The sequence below is a fragment of the Abramis brama genome, assembly GCF_963993115.1.
Source record: "Abramis brama genome assembly, chromosome: 6".
NCBI classification, from domain to species: domain Eukaryota; kingdom Metazoa; phylum Chordata; class Actinopteri; order Cypriniformes; family Leuciscidae; genus Abramis; species Abramis brama.
The window spans coordinates 25,972,966-25,988,738 of record NC_139968.1 but is presented as its reverse complement, the minus strand read 5'-3'; the positions used below and the strand labels follow the sequence as shown (position 1 = coordinate 25,988,738).

The 15,773-nt window shown below is 37.5% G+C and overlaps 2 protein-coding genes across 2 annotated transcripts in view; both read right to left on the bottom strand.

The window, feature by feature from the left end:
• Positions 1–591: 591 nt before the first annotated feature.
• On the bottom strand, positions 592–1,320 carry mid1ip1b (MID1 interacting protein 1b). The gene has a single exon (XM_084116807.1). It carries the CDS (start codon positions 1,170–1,172, stop codon positions 732–734), a length of 441 nt encoding a protein of 146 aa, XP_083972933.1. The 5' UTR covers positions 1,173–1,320; the 3' UTR covers positions 592–731.
• Positions 1,321–3,441: 2,121 nt separating this feature from the next.
• Positions 3,442–15,773, bottom strand: part of tspan7 (tetraspanin 7) — a 28,649-nt gene continuing 16,317 nt past the window's right edge. Inside the window, exons 2-8 of the mRNA XM_084117561.1 lie at positions 9,635–9,823; positions 9,471–9,545; positions 9,253–9,348; positions 7,898–8,053; positions 7,732–7,815; positions 6,029–6,111; positions 3,442–5,773 (exon numbers count right to left, since the gene is read on the bottom strand). Of these exons, the coding sequence (XP_083973687.1) occupies positions 6,043–6,111; positions 7,732–7,815; positions 7,898–8,053; positions 9,253–9,348; positions 9,471–9,545; positions 9,635–9,823 (669 nt within the window). The 3' untranslated portion in view covers positions 3,442–5,773; positions 6,029–6,042. The remainder of the gene's footprint in view (positions 5,774–6,028; positions 6,112–7,731; positions 7,816–7,897; positions 8,054–9,252; positions 9,349–9,470; positions 9,546–9,634; positions 9,824–15,773) is intronic.

The following is a 15,773-nucleotide window of genomic DNA, read 5'->3' as shown; positions in this document are numbered from 1 at the left end:
AACATAGGCCAATGTTTACTGAGCACCACACTATTGGCATACTGTAAAGTGATATTTCGCAAGGACATCCCAGAAGGAAATAAGTCATACGTCAGTTCACTCAGAAATCAAACGCTTGCAGAGTAAAGAGTTGCATTTACAAAATGTTTATTTTCTGAACCATCTTTGTGATAGAAAAATTACATGACAACATTCCTTCTATTACCAACAGTAATTGTGACGTAATCTCTTGGAATCAGTCAACATCCGTAAGGACCATCATGCGATTCCATCATCAATTAAGCACCTTAAAATGATAAAGTACCAGCCACTCTTTAGCATAGAAATGTGCGTTTTATACATAATTAGTGATTTTAATTCTCACCCCCAGCCTTAAACTGTTATAATCTACATTAATACAACCTCCAAAACTACCATACCAGGCCATGAAATGTCTTCTGCATATCTTTTTTTCAAAATGTTTGCTTATTTAAATACAATGAGTTTAGTTTCAAAAGCCTGTTTCCAAGCCGGTATCCAGCTTGTGCAAACAATATCAAGGGATGTTAGCAGGGGAATTAAGGGTGCTTGTAAACCGGCGTCAGGTACAAGTCTTTTTTTCAATCCGGGGAATTAAAAATGCACGGAAGCCACCAGGGGCCCATTTGGCTTCAACCCCTGCTTCACCCTCTTTTGAACCTTTTTTTTTTTTGCGGTCCACCGGCGCTGAATGGAGTAAACTCTAGTTGGTTTCAATTCCCACAGCCGCCTATACCAATTTCCTTCTTGTACCTGTTTGTTAGAGTGTTCGCTTTTCGGGTGAGCTTCGACAGTACGGTGTGCAGTCCGGTTAGATGAAAATGAAACAGCTTCTCCAAGTCCTCATCGTTCGGTTCGATGCGAGACACTTCCAGGGACGTTGTCACCCCGTGCTTGTCCTTGCGCCTCTCGTCAGCTTGAAGCACGCCCCATTCGATATCGTTCCTTATTGATTTGAGGAGCACATAAGAGCCGTACATGTCTCCATCCTGGAAGGTGTTCACCTCTTTCTCCTCCTCCTGGTCCAATGGGACGTCCCTCAGCAAACTTGGCACCATGACCGTCTGGTCCATGTTGTTCACGGCTCCAATAAACCGGTTCATGGAATTGAAGAGAGAGTTTTTTTGGTTGTAGGAATCGCAGATTTGCATCATATTTGCTTTCTTATTGACCTGGAGGGCTCAAATGCAGAACGAGGCTTTAAGGCTCTGTATAAAAAAGCAGCAGATGTAGTTATTCTTGGGCTGGACGGTTAAGGTAGGTCTAATAGTGGTTTATCCACTATTATTTGGGTCCAGGGAGTGCTCAGATCCCTTGTGCGCTTCAGAAGAATGAGTTTTTGAAAGCGCAGGTGGATTTAAAGCAAGGGTGTGGCTTCCACGCGTCAATCAAACGTGTAACCAGGTCGTAACCGGATAATGTGACCTGAAATAACATAGATGCGTGAAAGATTAGGGGTCCATGCACACAATATTACATAATCAAAATAAATCAGTGTGTAAATAAAAGATAGGTAGAGAAAGCAAGAATTATAAATAATACTATTACTAATCTTTCAATAATATTTGCAATGATTTGGAATTAAACTGTTCAATTGTTTTAAGTATTTAGTAAAACTAAACCTGCTCTATTTAAATTTGTATTAAAGAAATGTGATCTGAACGTGATCTATTCGCTTCCTACCACTCCTTGATTTCCTGGAGGAAATGCCGGCCGGCAAACTAGGCGTCAATCTATCGAGGATAACAAATAATATAAGCTTCAAAATACCCACCTTTGCTGATATTTATCCTCTCTTAAATTCGAAAAGGTCCGGCAAAGTCCAAGGAAACCGGCGATAAAGTCGCTGAAAGATAACACACTCGTCTAGCAACCGACCGAGGGTGAGGCCGCATGTAGCTCTGTGGCGCTTATGAATATTCATGAGACGAAGCATCAGCCCACAACCGCTCAGCCGCTCTAGTCCAATTAGAAGCCAGTTGCTTAGTTCATCCAGGAGGACGGCGCCTGTCAACAGCCAATCACAGGGAAGAAAGGAAATCCGGCAACGTGCCAAGCCTGCAGCTCACTCACGGTCAAAGACACGACAGTTTGAAAGAAAAGGAGAGTGTACGAGGGAACTACCGGACTGATGAAAGTACCTTACTACTCGTAGTGACAAAAAGGTTTATTCCATTGATTTATTTTCACTTAGGAGGTTTTTTTAAATCCAAAACAGGGTTTATATAGAACAGGCGAAATTGTATTTTGGCTTTAAATGCCCCCCAAAAAAGGGGGGTACAGAAAGTCATAAACTTTAGAAAAAAAATGAAATTGCTGTGCCTCTTCACATCACTAGAAAGGCATTTTATAAAAGATAATAGCCATTTAAAGGTGCTAGTTTTTCAAAAAGAGACCTAAATACACAGTCTGTACTTCTGTACAAAATACACAGTCAAATATGCTTCATTTATTTGTTTAAAAACGTGCTAAGGTTATTCTTGAGGAGACTGAATGCAAAGTCTGAACTGATCTGTGGAATTATGCAAATGCGAACTTGCAAATATTATGTAATATGTGCTAATATATTTAATGACACATGGGAAAAGGGTGAAAGTAAAAAATTCAATGCAGATCTAACTTGCATACAGCGGCACCAAAAGGTATACACTTAAGGCACTTTTTCAGTCATTGTTATGTGTAATAATATCAAGGGAACAAGTGGAATTAATTGTACAGAAAGATAGTAGGCTACAAGAGGACACGTCACAAAATGAAGTTTGTTTGGGTTTTAAGTGATAAAACAATAGACAAACTGTTCAAAATGAGAACAAAACGTGTTGTACTCTTGGTTTTCAAAGGTTAGTGGAGAATGTTCAGTCACCAATGTCACTGTCGGACATTAGATAGTGGGACTTAAAGGGATAGTTCACCCAAAAATGAAAATTCTGTCATCATTTACTCGCCTTCAAGTTGGAAGTCAATGTGGTCCATCAACTGTTTGGTTACTCATATTCTTCAAAATATCTTCTTTTGTGTTCAACAGAAGAAAGAAACTCATACAGGTTTGGAACAACTTGAGGGTGAGTAACGTTAGCCTAAATGATGACTGAATTACACTTAAACTATTCCTTTAAGTGTTCAAATACTTTTTGGGGGCCACAATAAGATCTGCTGATGATCTCAGATGACACAGTATCTGCACTATAAGATCCATGTTTGCATGGGCTTTCCCCGTTCACGGAGGTCTCCTGTCGTTATGGTTGCGTCCCCGTTACGTTTTACAACAACATCGTGGTGCCATCTAGCGGTCAGGAAGGGAATAAGAAACCTGCTTTCAAGCCGTGATAAAACAAGCTTTCACATGATCCCATGGGAATCCATCCATCCATCCAGTTCAAACAATAACACACACATTTCAAATAATGACAAAACAGAAGCTGGTAACGACGAAGAACCATTTTATTCATGGAGATCACGGTTGTTTACAATATCAACGTACATTTTGTTGGCATGCTAGCTGGTGGTGCATTTTAAAAAGTTTTATTTTTATTATACAAAGTATAGTATTACTCCGCTCATCTATTTGAAGATGTGTAGTTCATCACGTGTTTTCAGACTATGAATTCTGGACTCTAATACTTAATGACCCATCAACACATGGGGCAGCTGCAGAAATGATTGTTAACATATTAATAATATTTATAAGTCTGTATGATAATAAAATTAATGATCAATGAGAAAACCCATACAAAACAGCAACACAAAATTAAATTAAAAAGGACAGATGCACATTGGCACACGTAAATATGAATTCGTTACCCTACTTCACAGAACGATTCGAAATTAAAGAAAGCCAAAGACTGCAGCGATTTCTACCACAAATGTACATAAATAAACAATAAATAAACAACAGAGGTCACTAAAGCCTGGCTCATGTGATAATAGTGATGATTCTAGAATTCCTTTGATTCAGACCTCCAGAAAATCTGCATTTATTCCTCTTTTATATAGAGCTGTAAATCAAATTTCTCCAGCGTTTTAACTAGACATCTGTTTTTAAGAGCTGTTCTCCTGCCAGCATAATCACTCTACCGTGACCATTTTTTTTTTACTTTGTACTTTTTTCCATTGGTCTGTGATCTGGTTGTACGGAGCCCCTAAAGGGACGTGGTGGCGGAAAAATATGGGATGGGGAAAAAAATATTTCAATGATTTTGCGTTTTCTCAAAAGTTTTGCGAGTGAACGTAAAAGCATTACACAATTTTTCCTTTTATCTTATATATATATATATCCATCACCATGTCCCTTCTAGGGGCTCCATATGGTCGTGATTGTTTATAGTGAGTAATATATATATATATTTAGTATAACATTTACATTTTTTTTCAAACAATATAGCATCCTTAGAAATATCATTTTTGTCATACCAAAATTCAAATTCTTCCATATTTCTCATGCAAATATTAATCTGCTTGAAAATAACTGAAAATTCTCTGAGCTGTAAAGCAAGAACATCCTCAATGCTGAAAGAGATGCTCTGTGTGATTACATTCTTACAGAAAAACACCACAAAATAAAAGCAAACATAGTGTGTCACAAGGTAGATATGGTGTAAAACTGTAACTACAATCCATAAACGGTGGAATTTGAGTGTTTAGTCAGTACTCTGAAATATCTACCACTAGTTGTAATGTTCACACTTTAGTTTGAACTTATTTAAGTTCTGTATGTGGCAGAAAATTGCTTGTTTTTGGCTTTCACAACAAGACAAAATTGAAACTTTTGACTGTACATGATTATGTCGAGTCACTTTAAACCCGGCATTGAGACATGGAGCAAAAAATTTAATCCAAATCATAAAGACAAAAAAAGCCATTTCTGAGATAAACCCCTTTGCCAAAGATTTTACAAAAGCAACAACAACAACAAAAACATCTTGTCATCTGTGTTTTTTTTTTCTTCTTTTTTAAAAGTTTTTCCTCCCGAAACAGCACGTAACTAACAAATCTGCATTGAAGTCACTTTTTAGGGGTCAAGTAACACCATGCCCTAGCCTATTGTGCGAAGTTATGAATGTAAAGTAATTGCTATGCCAACACTGAGTAAAAATACTGTGCAAAGCCACAAAATAGCCAATCAGAACATACACAGCTATCTGGACCAATGAGATTTCACTGTGGGCGGAGCTACCAAGTGCAACGTGACAAACAGGAACTAAGCTGACAAAATGGAAGATAGCTAAGAAAAAAAATGTCTTCTCAACCAAACATTTCATAATTAACTATCAAATCACTCAAGTCGCGTTTATGTCCAAACCAAGTATTAAGTAATTTCTGAAATAGAAAATTCTGTGCAAATTGACAAAACAGCTAATCTGAACATATCTGATACACAGCTAGAGAGGGATTGAGATATTGATTGCGAGAGGTTAGGACGTGGTGTTACAGAAACGCTGCTGACTGTAGTTGTAGTGTGCGATGGTGTTCGCATGCAAGGTTTTTGTACAGTAAAGTAAAATACAGGAGTGCGTCTTAAAACCATTTCCTTTTCCTCGCTAACGTTGACGTTCCGAAGGGAGAGGCTTTGGTCATCATGGCACAACTGCATAGTTAAGGAATGACGGAAGGGAGAAAAAAGAAGGCAGGAAAGACAGAATGAAAGATAAAAGCAGAGAGGGAGAGAGAGAGAATATAAAAACAGATGAGAAAGAATGGAGTGTGCTAGCATTTTTGGGTTGCTTTCCCTTTCCAAGGTGTCGTACGTCTTTGGCGCCTGTAGAAACGGAGAAAAAGAGGTTTAAACATTTGCGATGACAGGAACGCAAAAAAACCCCGCTGCCTTCTAAGAAAACTACTGAAAATATTGTATTTAACATTAAAAACTTTGTCTGATATTTGTATTTTTATGCTTATTAGAGCATTGAGCTGTTAGCTTAGCTGCACATTAACGCCAAACTCAAACTGAAATGAATGCTTACAAATTCACGTGCTATCAGAATTTTTCGTACATAAGAGTTTCCTAGTTCACCTGTGCACACGCCGCTACACCATCTCGTACTGATTGGCAGTGATGAATCGTGACAGACAGCAGGCCAACAGCATCCCGATCAGCTGAAAAACACACATGCACCGTTACCATGGTAAAACTGTTTTCCAGAGCTTCTTTTGCTCCCTCTGCCAACGTAATTGCTAATTAAATTAAATTGTGGTAGTCGTTACTGCCGGCTGCTCTGCTGGGTTTACAGTTCGCTCTCTCCGCGCTCAAGAAATTCTAGTTATAATCATAATGAATGTTTACTGATTCCCATTTAACCGAGCCAAAAGAATTCCACATGCGCTACGCAAGATTAGACGTATTAGCGGGGCCGCGTCTCTAAGAGATGTCATTGATTCGGGCCGCCCGTGTGCTCGCAGATAACATTTACAGTTCAATTAGCATGGTGTGTGTGCGTCAGAGGGGTCGAGGTGTTCCTCTGTGCCCCTTTGGACCCATTAGTACGGATGGAGAGATATCTGCATAATGGTCCCGAGGCGGAAGCGTGAGTGACAGAGGGCCTGATTGTGTTTGAAACGGCACGTTCGCTAGCAAACCCCAGCTGCGCCACACGCTCGGCTCCCGCATGTGTGTCTATGTGTGTTTACTAAATGAGGGCTGGGAAAACACAGACAGCCCGGGGTCGGCGTTCACCGCGGGGTTGTCATGGCAGCGCGGCTCTCGCTCCAGCTTTTAGACGTGAGCACACGCGGTGCTACCGAGTGACTCATTTCGACGGCGTATAGCGCTACACCTGTGTGAGACAACACCAGCCAGCTGTTCAACTCGCTTCGGCGGTAAACGGAAAACAGATTGGAGTAAATATTAGCTTGCAAACGCCTCAGATGTGATTATGGCAACTCATCGAGAGGAAAAACATTCCTGTTTAAGTCTAGATGAAATCAGAAGGTAATATTAGATAATAAAATCAACCAATTGCATGCGTTTGGGGCGGGACTATCTGTTGTTTCGACCAATCAAGAGGTCATTTACATGTACATATCAGCGATCATTTAAATTTAAGGGTTAAAAATGCAAAACTATGGAAACTTGTTTCCGCCACCGAATAATAAAATACAAAAGGTAATTGCACCTTTATTTCTCGGAATTGCAACCTTATTTTGTCGGAATTGCAACTTTATTTCTCGGAATTATGACTTTTTCTCAGAATTGCAACTTTATTTCTCAGAATTGCATTTATATCTCAGAACTGCAACTACATTTCTCAGAATTTCGACTATTTCTCATAATTGCGACAATATATCTCAGAGTTTATTTCTCAAAATTGCGACTTTATTTCTTGGAATTGCGACTTTATTTTGTTGGAATAGCGGCTTAATTTACTGGAATTGCGACTACTTTGTCGGAATTGCAACTTTATTTTGTTAGAATTGCGACTTTATTTCTCAGAATTGCGACTTTATTTCTCAGAATTGTGACTTTATTTTGTCGGAATTGCGACTTAATTTACCGGAATTGCGACTATTTTGTCGGAATTGCAACTTTATTTTGTTAGAATTGCGACTTTATTTCTCGGAATTGTACAACATTTTTAAAAAGTAAAAATAAAGTATTTAAAATAAAAGTATAGAATATTTTTAAATGCTTAAAAAATAATAAAATTCATTTCAGGTATTTTACAAGTTCCTGTCTCCACAAATAGTTTGAGTAAAAGATGTAAATAGCCTTCATCCTACCTGCGAGAATGCAATTCCAAATGTTACTCCAGCGATAATGCCCATGTTAGTCTCAATAAAGGTCGTCACTAGCTCATAGCAGCCCTGAAAACAAAAGAATCCTTATAAATAGATGAAAATAAAGACAGTCAGCCTGTGTGTTTGTGTGAGTGTGTGCATGTGTTACCTGCTGATAGACTTTGGTGGGCGCTATGGTGGCGTTTCTCAGGTCTGAGGCGTTGCAGTCGGAGATGTTGGCGCAGCAGCTCGGAGGAAGTCCATTCGCAGGGTAATAAACACTGGAGAACCAGCTGGTGTAGTTCAGAACACCACAACAACGCAACTAAAGACAGGAAATACAGTGAGAGAGAACAACAGGTAACAGGAGATCTATCTGCCTAACAACCACCCAGAAAATCTTAGCTATACCCTAACAATAACCCATAACACCTTAATAACTCCCTAGCAACTACCTGGCAACCACCCATAACATTCTTGCAACTGCCTAACAACCACCCAGGATATCTCAGAAACGCCTGGGGTGGGCGATATGACCAAAATCTTATGTCACGATATGAGTAATTGTTTTTCAAGATAACGATATAAATCACAATATCATTCTTTTAGATTTAAAAAAGGTTTTTATGATGTCAACATTTTTGATACAATTGAAATTTCATAATTCTTGTCACCATTTTCAATATCACAAAAAAGTAAAGTAAAAAAACAAACAAACAAACAAACAAACTTACTGAAGACAAGTAAACAGTGATGAAATAAGAACAAAGAAACTAATTACAACCATATAGGAAAACAAACTACAATAGAACAGACACAAATGAAGTAGACCGGCCTGAAAAACTTCAAGCACTAGAAATAAGTAACACTACAGAAATTGTATAAAGTAATCAAATAAAAAAACACAGCATACACATCTAGAACACCCTTGCAACTACCTAAAAACTACCCAGAATATCTTAGGAACATCCAAGCAACAACATCAGAATACATTTGCATCGCCCTAGCAACTACCCACTAACACCTTAGCAACTGCTTAACATCCACCAAAAATATCTTAGCAACCCCTAGCAACTACTTGGTACACCTAGCAATGCCCTATCAACCAAGAACTCCCTTGCAACTACCTAACAACCACTCATAATGTCTTAGCAACACCCTAGCAACCACCCAGAACACCCATACAATGCCCTAGCAAGCATAGAGAACACCTAACATCTTTGTGACCACCCAGAACACCTTGGCAACGCCTAGGAACCACCAAGAAAATCCTTACAACTGCCTAGCAACTATCCGGAATACCTTAGAAACACCCTAGCAACTACCCAGAACATCAGCTATCAGTCTATCTCTGACTGACTATAACCTTTAGCTCTTAATACTATTTTAAACGTTCAGTCAAGGCTTTATCCAGCCAATATGAAAGTTTGTCATTATAAACTCTCCTTTTTATAGTTTTTAATGCTGATTATTAAAAAAAGAATCACATTAGATAAACTGATGTTAACCAGTGTTTGAACGTACATTCCTCTGGACTTTGTCCACCGCAATGCTTCTCTCATCCCGGGTGTTATAGTTCTGAACAGCTTCGTTGTACGTCCTCAGAAAGGTGCCTTTGATCTGAGGGAACACACACACACACACAGACACACACACACTCCATCAGATGTCACCAGAACAAGGCCTCATAGCGCGAGACAGATGGAGATCCCCGCTGGAGAACCTGCGTGCGCACATCTCACCTCATGACGGAAAACAAAGCCCGAGATGCCAGCGACCAGCTCTGCCAGGAAAACCAGAGACAGGAACATGGCATACTACAGACAGAGAGAGACACATTAGGGCCGTCACTTGATGTCCAGTGTAAAATCTACTTCCTGAAGCTAAAGCAGCAGCGGGCTCTCACCAGTTTGAGCATCCATGGACTCCCACGGCACGTGGCGAAGCATCCGAACAACCCAAACACGATGATTGTAGTCCCGGTCCCGATGAGCACGTAGGGAGCGTTAGTGGAGTTTTCAGCGATCAGAGAGATGTAGGGACCCAAAATGAACTTCCCCCATAATCCCACAGCCAGCAGGACCGCCCCCGTGATCTAGAGAGAGAGAAAAAACAAATGAACTTTAATTGTTAAACCCTTCTGGTGAGTACTTGTACAGATTTGCTACCATCTAGTGGACAACACATGAACATAGCAAAACAATTTGATCACAATATGGAAATATTGATTCTGATTAATAATGACATTATGTGTTTGAATATTTTATTATAATGACACCAATTTGAATAATTTGCCGATTTTTTATTAGCAGCATTGGTATTGTTAAAATATTTAACTCTTAAAAACAATTTTATATCATTGAAAGCTGAAATAAAATGAAACAAATTTAGAGCTGTCAATAATCGCATCTAACATAAAAGTTTGTAAAAATATTTATATTTACAAACTTTGTTAGATGATTAATCAATTTGACAGCACTAATTAAATATGAGATGACCTTAAACTTGTTATAAAATGGCAAATATTGAAGTACCAAACTGTAAAAAAAAAAAAAACGAAAGCAAAATATAAGTATAAAAAACTAATACTAATGACAAAAATATATACAATTTAAACTATTTTTTTTTTAAAATAAATACTAAACTAGAACTGTCTATTAGCTGTGCTAGTTTCATGTTTTATGGTAAATCATTTAAAATAAAACTTCAAATCAATATCTCTAATGTCCTTAAATCTGTACATATGAAACTGTTGTGATTAGTTTGATTAGTATTCTGAAAGTTTAATATACACTCATTGGCTTAAATAATTGTATTAATACTTGAAAATAAATTATTATTGTTTTGGTAAGATCTTAAAAGCACAAATGTAACTTTTGTTTCAGAGATTTGTCTTTTCTTTTTTTTAGAAAAGACATCACAAAAGTTGTTTTCAAGATTTAAAAATACATCTAAACATTTTTAAAACAAGGTGTTTTCAGAAAGTATCTCTTAAAAATAAATGTAGAATAAAAGTATATACATTATACAAATGTATATAAAAGTGTATAATACATGTATAAAATTCCTGATTATAAATAAAATGTTTCAATATTTTGTTTAACTTATTCAAAGCCTAAACTTCAGTAAATGTATTGATGCATTTTTTTTATTTTCTAAAAAGCAATTTGTTAGGCCTACATTTTAATCACACAAATATGTACTTCAAACAACTGTGCAATTGTGAGTTTAGTGTGTTAACCAGAAGAGGGCGCTGGTGTATTTATCCATCACTAGAAGGTTCTGTGAAACGCGGCACTCATTTACCCCTTTTCCACCAAGGCAGTGCTGGTGCCGGTTCGGAGCCGGTGCCTACTCGCGAACCAGTTCTTTGTGTTTCGACAGCCAAAGAACCGGTTCTCGGCCAGGAAAATTGGTTCCAGAGCGGCACCAACTCTTTACTGGACTAGAACCGTTCTTTAACCACGTCATGCTGGGGGCGGGGTTATTGTCGAACTTCTTCTCGAACGTAACCTCCGTCCGAGCAGCACAAATGTGTTCTAAACGTCTTCTTCTGACCCCAATATAGGATCGCAAAGCAAGGAGAAACATTTGCAGAAAGACGGTGTAGTCCGCCATTGTAATTGTTATGTTTAAATTTGGCGCAAGAGTTTCTAGGGAAGCTAAAGGGGGTCGCACACCGGACGCGCAGCTCAGCTCAGCGCCGCGCCACGTCTTTTAAATTCAAACACATTATTCTCTAAAAGTGTACACACACCGGCGGCGCCGTTCGGCGTCTGTCCGCGGCGCCCAGCAACGGCTCAGGACCGTGTTCAAAATCCTGCCGCGCAACAGAGCGCCATTTAACCGACGTTACATAGTTTTATATTAAATTTGCATGTATGTGTCTCATATCGTAGTTAATGTATACTGACTTCACCCTGTGCTGCAATATACATTTAGTTTAATATTCATTTACAGAAATCAAAATTGCTGATGTTATCGGATTTTCAGGTGAGAGATGTAACGTTACTAGACGCGGCGCTGCGCGTCCAGTTTACGACCCCCTTTGTAGTAGCCTATGGCAACGTACACAGTGATGACGTCGTTCGCTGGGCTCTCTAGTCAGTGGAAAAACAAACAGGTTCTGAGAAGGTTCGCAAGTTGAACCAACTTTGAACCAGCACCAGTTCCGAACCAGTTCTTTTTTGGTGGAAAAGGGGTAATTGAGGGGTGGCGGGATGTCACGAAATATACGATCTACATCGGCCTAACTGTTTAACTCTTCTTATGAAAATAGCCTAAATAAACCTCATGAAAGATATGTATGTATCTAACCACGTTTCATTTCTCCTGCACAACACACAAAATATAAAAAGAGCAGACAAAAGATGACAACACAACAAAATTAGCTTACATTTAAGAAAAAAAGATGACAAGACAACGAAAATAAGATAATATTTCTCTCTCTTAGAGATCTAGAAAGTTACAAGACTTTCAATTACAAAATGTACCATGGTAATACCATGTTTTAGACACCATGTATCATGGTAATCTCACTAATCTGGTAAAAACATGCTAATCTTGTAGAATGATTAGCATATTCAAATGCTACGTTGTTTGCATGATATTTGAATATGCTAATCATTCAGGTTATTGAGTTAATTATTTAATCATCTTTACTTCAGAAACTAGGAGAAATGATTGAGTTACGGCTGTTGAGATCATTCTCTCAGTGTTTATTAAGATTTTATCAGCAATCTGGAAGGCCGGGGGAGAAATTCGCCTTCGGCTTGTGTTGAACCGGTTTAGACGGCTAGTGGACGGATCACAGATTCAACATGGTGGACTGAACATAGATCAGCAGGACATTTCAGCATGAAATCATCACTGAAATATTGTCTAAACTGTCCTGACAAACATCCATGCATCCGACATGAGCATTAGCGTGGTGTTAGCGAGCGCACACAATGCTACCCACAGAAATGGCCATGAATATGTGAACCCAACATCCTACTCAGAACAGCAGCGCTATAAGATGCCGTCAGCTTAGCTCTCACGGATGTGCTAATGATGGTGTGAAGAGCTGTAGCGGCACACGCAAAACCCAAAACCTAGCGAGCTGCTGCCTTGATGTCTACTGTCTCCATAGGCAGCTCCCTTCTGAGGCAGCATCTAACAGGTATCTTATAATAGAGTAATTAATGCTCTACATGGGCAGCATCATATAAATAGAGTTCATGTTAGCATGTTGCTAAGCTAACAGTGCAACACAATGATACTCAAATTGACAAAAAATACATAGCAAAATATACATAAACACAGGCAAATATGTTAAATAAAATACTGCCACAGTACTTTTTGTCATTAGCATGTTGTACGCTAACAGTGGAACGCAAAATTGAATTAGTACAAACAGTATAGCAAAATAAACATAGCAAACAAGAATGGTTAAATATGTTAAATCCCGTCACTTTTTTCATTAGCTAACTTCATGATACTCTAAATACAGCACACTAAATTGGCTAAAATTATCAATTATTAATTAGATTTAAAAAAAATTGGACGTAGTACCATGCTTTGTAAGACATATGCCATGCTGATACCACATTTATAGCCTATCAAATTACATTAAAATCAGAACCAAAATATCGTCCCAATATTTTTTGATGGTAACAAGTTATCAAAAGTATTTTTTTTTGTAAGTGGATGACACAATACTCGAATTAGCAAAAAGAAAAAATACTGCACATACAAACATTGACTAAAATTTTGAATTATTATGAGGTTTTTTGTTAAATACTGTTTTTGGGGCCTATACCATGCTAAGACCACATATATTAGCTAAAATAATACATTTTTCATTCAATTAGAACATTTTTCTTTGGTCAACAGTTGCATGCCTATGATGCATAAAATGCTTTCTAAGTAGACAGCACACTAGGTTTGAGAGAGCTACATAGAGAGAGGTACAGAAAGTTTTGTCCATACTCAATAGTGCCACCATCTTGTCATTCAGACCATGTCCACCATCGCACAGAGGACACAGTGTCCCGTCTCCATCTCACACTGAGACACAGAGAGACGGAGAGAGAGAGGAGGAGAAAGTGCACAGATGGTGTGACTCATCAGGGATTCGAGAGAGAGAGAAGGGGAAAGAAACGGCTCTAACTTTCAGGAACGAAAACGTAAAGTGCGAAATGCTTTGAAATCCCTTGATTACTCTTTCACACAAAGCTCTACTGTCTTTTATTTAAAAGCTGGAGATGTGTGTCACCCACACACAGATGTATTTGGATCGGGTTCCTTTGTCCATTATGATGATGATCCTAAAAATAGGCAAAATATAATGTATTATATGACTTGTTATAGCTTTCATTTTATTCTGTTTTTTAGGATGAAATATGAGTCATCTCATGAGACTCACCCAGATGTTCTTGGAAAAACAGAGACAATGCAATACTAAGCATTTATTCATAAGAAAAGAATGACAGAAAAGAACAGAAACAAAGCGCTATATACATACATCAAGACGCAAAAACTACATAGAGGAGCAGAACTTGAGTGTTTTCAGTGTAAAGTCTGGCAGAAGAAAACGTTTATTGAGCAGAAGGATATACATTATTCATCCGTACTTCTGTCATCCTCTCTCTGTCTTCGCCATGCGTCTGTTAAATAAAGCCATGAGAAAACCTGCAAGATCACTCCACGAAACTTTAAAAAGACAAAAACAACAACAAAACTACTAATGCACTTTCTTTTCGAGGTTTCATCAGTTCATGTATTCCCTGGGAATCAAAGCCATGGCCTTGGTGTAGCTTGGAGTCAGTTTTCACTTCCCGTTGGAAGAGCCGACATTAAACCGGATCTCAGCCGCACGTTTCTGAACATCTCAGTTAGGAGACGCTTTCTGTCGCCTGACACGCGCATTTGTCTGCTAACAGAATGTGAAGCGTTCATTTCTTCAAATGAATGGCAAATTGATGCGGCTCGGCGGCGTTCGTCTTTGATATGTCAGCGACGCCTCGAGTTACACACAATCTAGAGCTTAAAAAAGACTAAATCTATTATAGCTCTCGTCATTGAGGAAAAAAACACTCCACGACAGAAGAAGAGGCGGCTGCCATGGCAACGTTTCAATAGTGACATGTAAATTTTATGCTTTCCTTTGGCATTCTCAAATATGCATATGCATTTTCCAGTAAATATTAAGAATCAGGGCGCAATACCCGACATAAATTAGCATATAGAGTCAGAATTCGCTCATTTTTACATTTACACAGTGGCTACAACTTTCACTTTTTAAATTCTTCTTTCTTTTTTTTAACAAAAACAATGTCTGAAGAACAACGTTTACAAAAACAGAAATTATACATGCAAACAGCAATTAAAAAATAAATAAAAACTCACGCTCATAATATATTTACCAATTTCTATAAATAATATATGCTCAATTAAGTTCAGAAAACGATCCCCACAACTTCCATTATTCCCATTTTGCCTGTTTCCCAGAGTAGTATATTCTTTTTTTATAATATTTTTGTAAAATATTTTTGTTTTTATATGAAAAACTAAAACCTAACATTATACAATGACGGTATTATATAAAAATTATATGTATGATTAATAATATAATAATTATTATATTATTATTAATTTTTATATGGACAAAAACTACAAAAAACAAAGAATATACAACCAAAAAAAGTAAGTATATTCTAATTTTATATATAATTATTTTTAAATAATTTTCTGTTTGCTCAAAAAAACCTAATAGGCTATACAATGACAATATTCCAAAAAAATTATTATAATTTAAAAATATATACAAATTATTTTTTATTAAAATTTATTGTATTATTTTTTTAATTATTTAAAAGTATTATATTCTAACTATATAATATTTTTATTCATTTTAATGTGAAAAAATACAACAAAAACATATTTAAATGTTTATATTATTCGTATAAGTTTATGTGAACAACAAAAAACAAACGACAATTAAATCCACAACTTTCAACAGAAAAAGCTTTTGTTTAGGGACTTCAATGATCAGGTTAAAATGG

Coding starts and splice junctions, on each gene's coding strand:
- mid1ip1b (XM_084116807.1), bottom strand. CDS start 1,172: ATGATGCAAATCTGCGATTCCTACAACCAAAAAAACTCTCTCTTCAAT.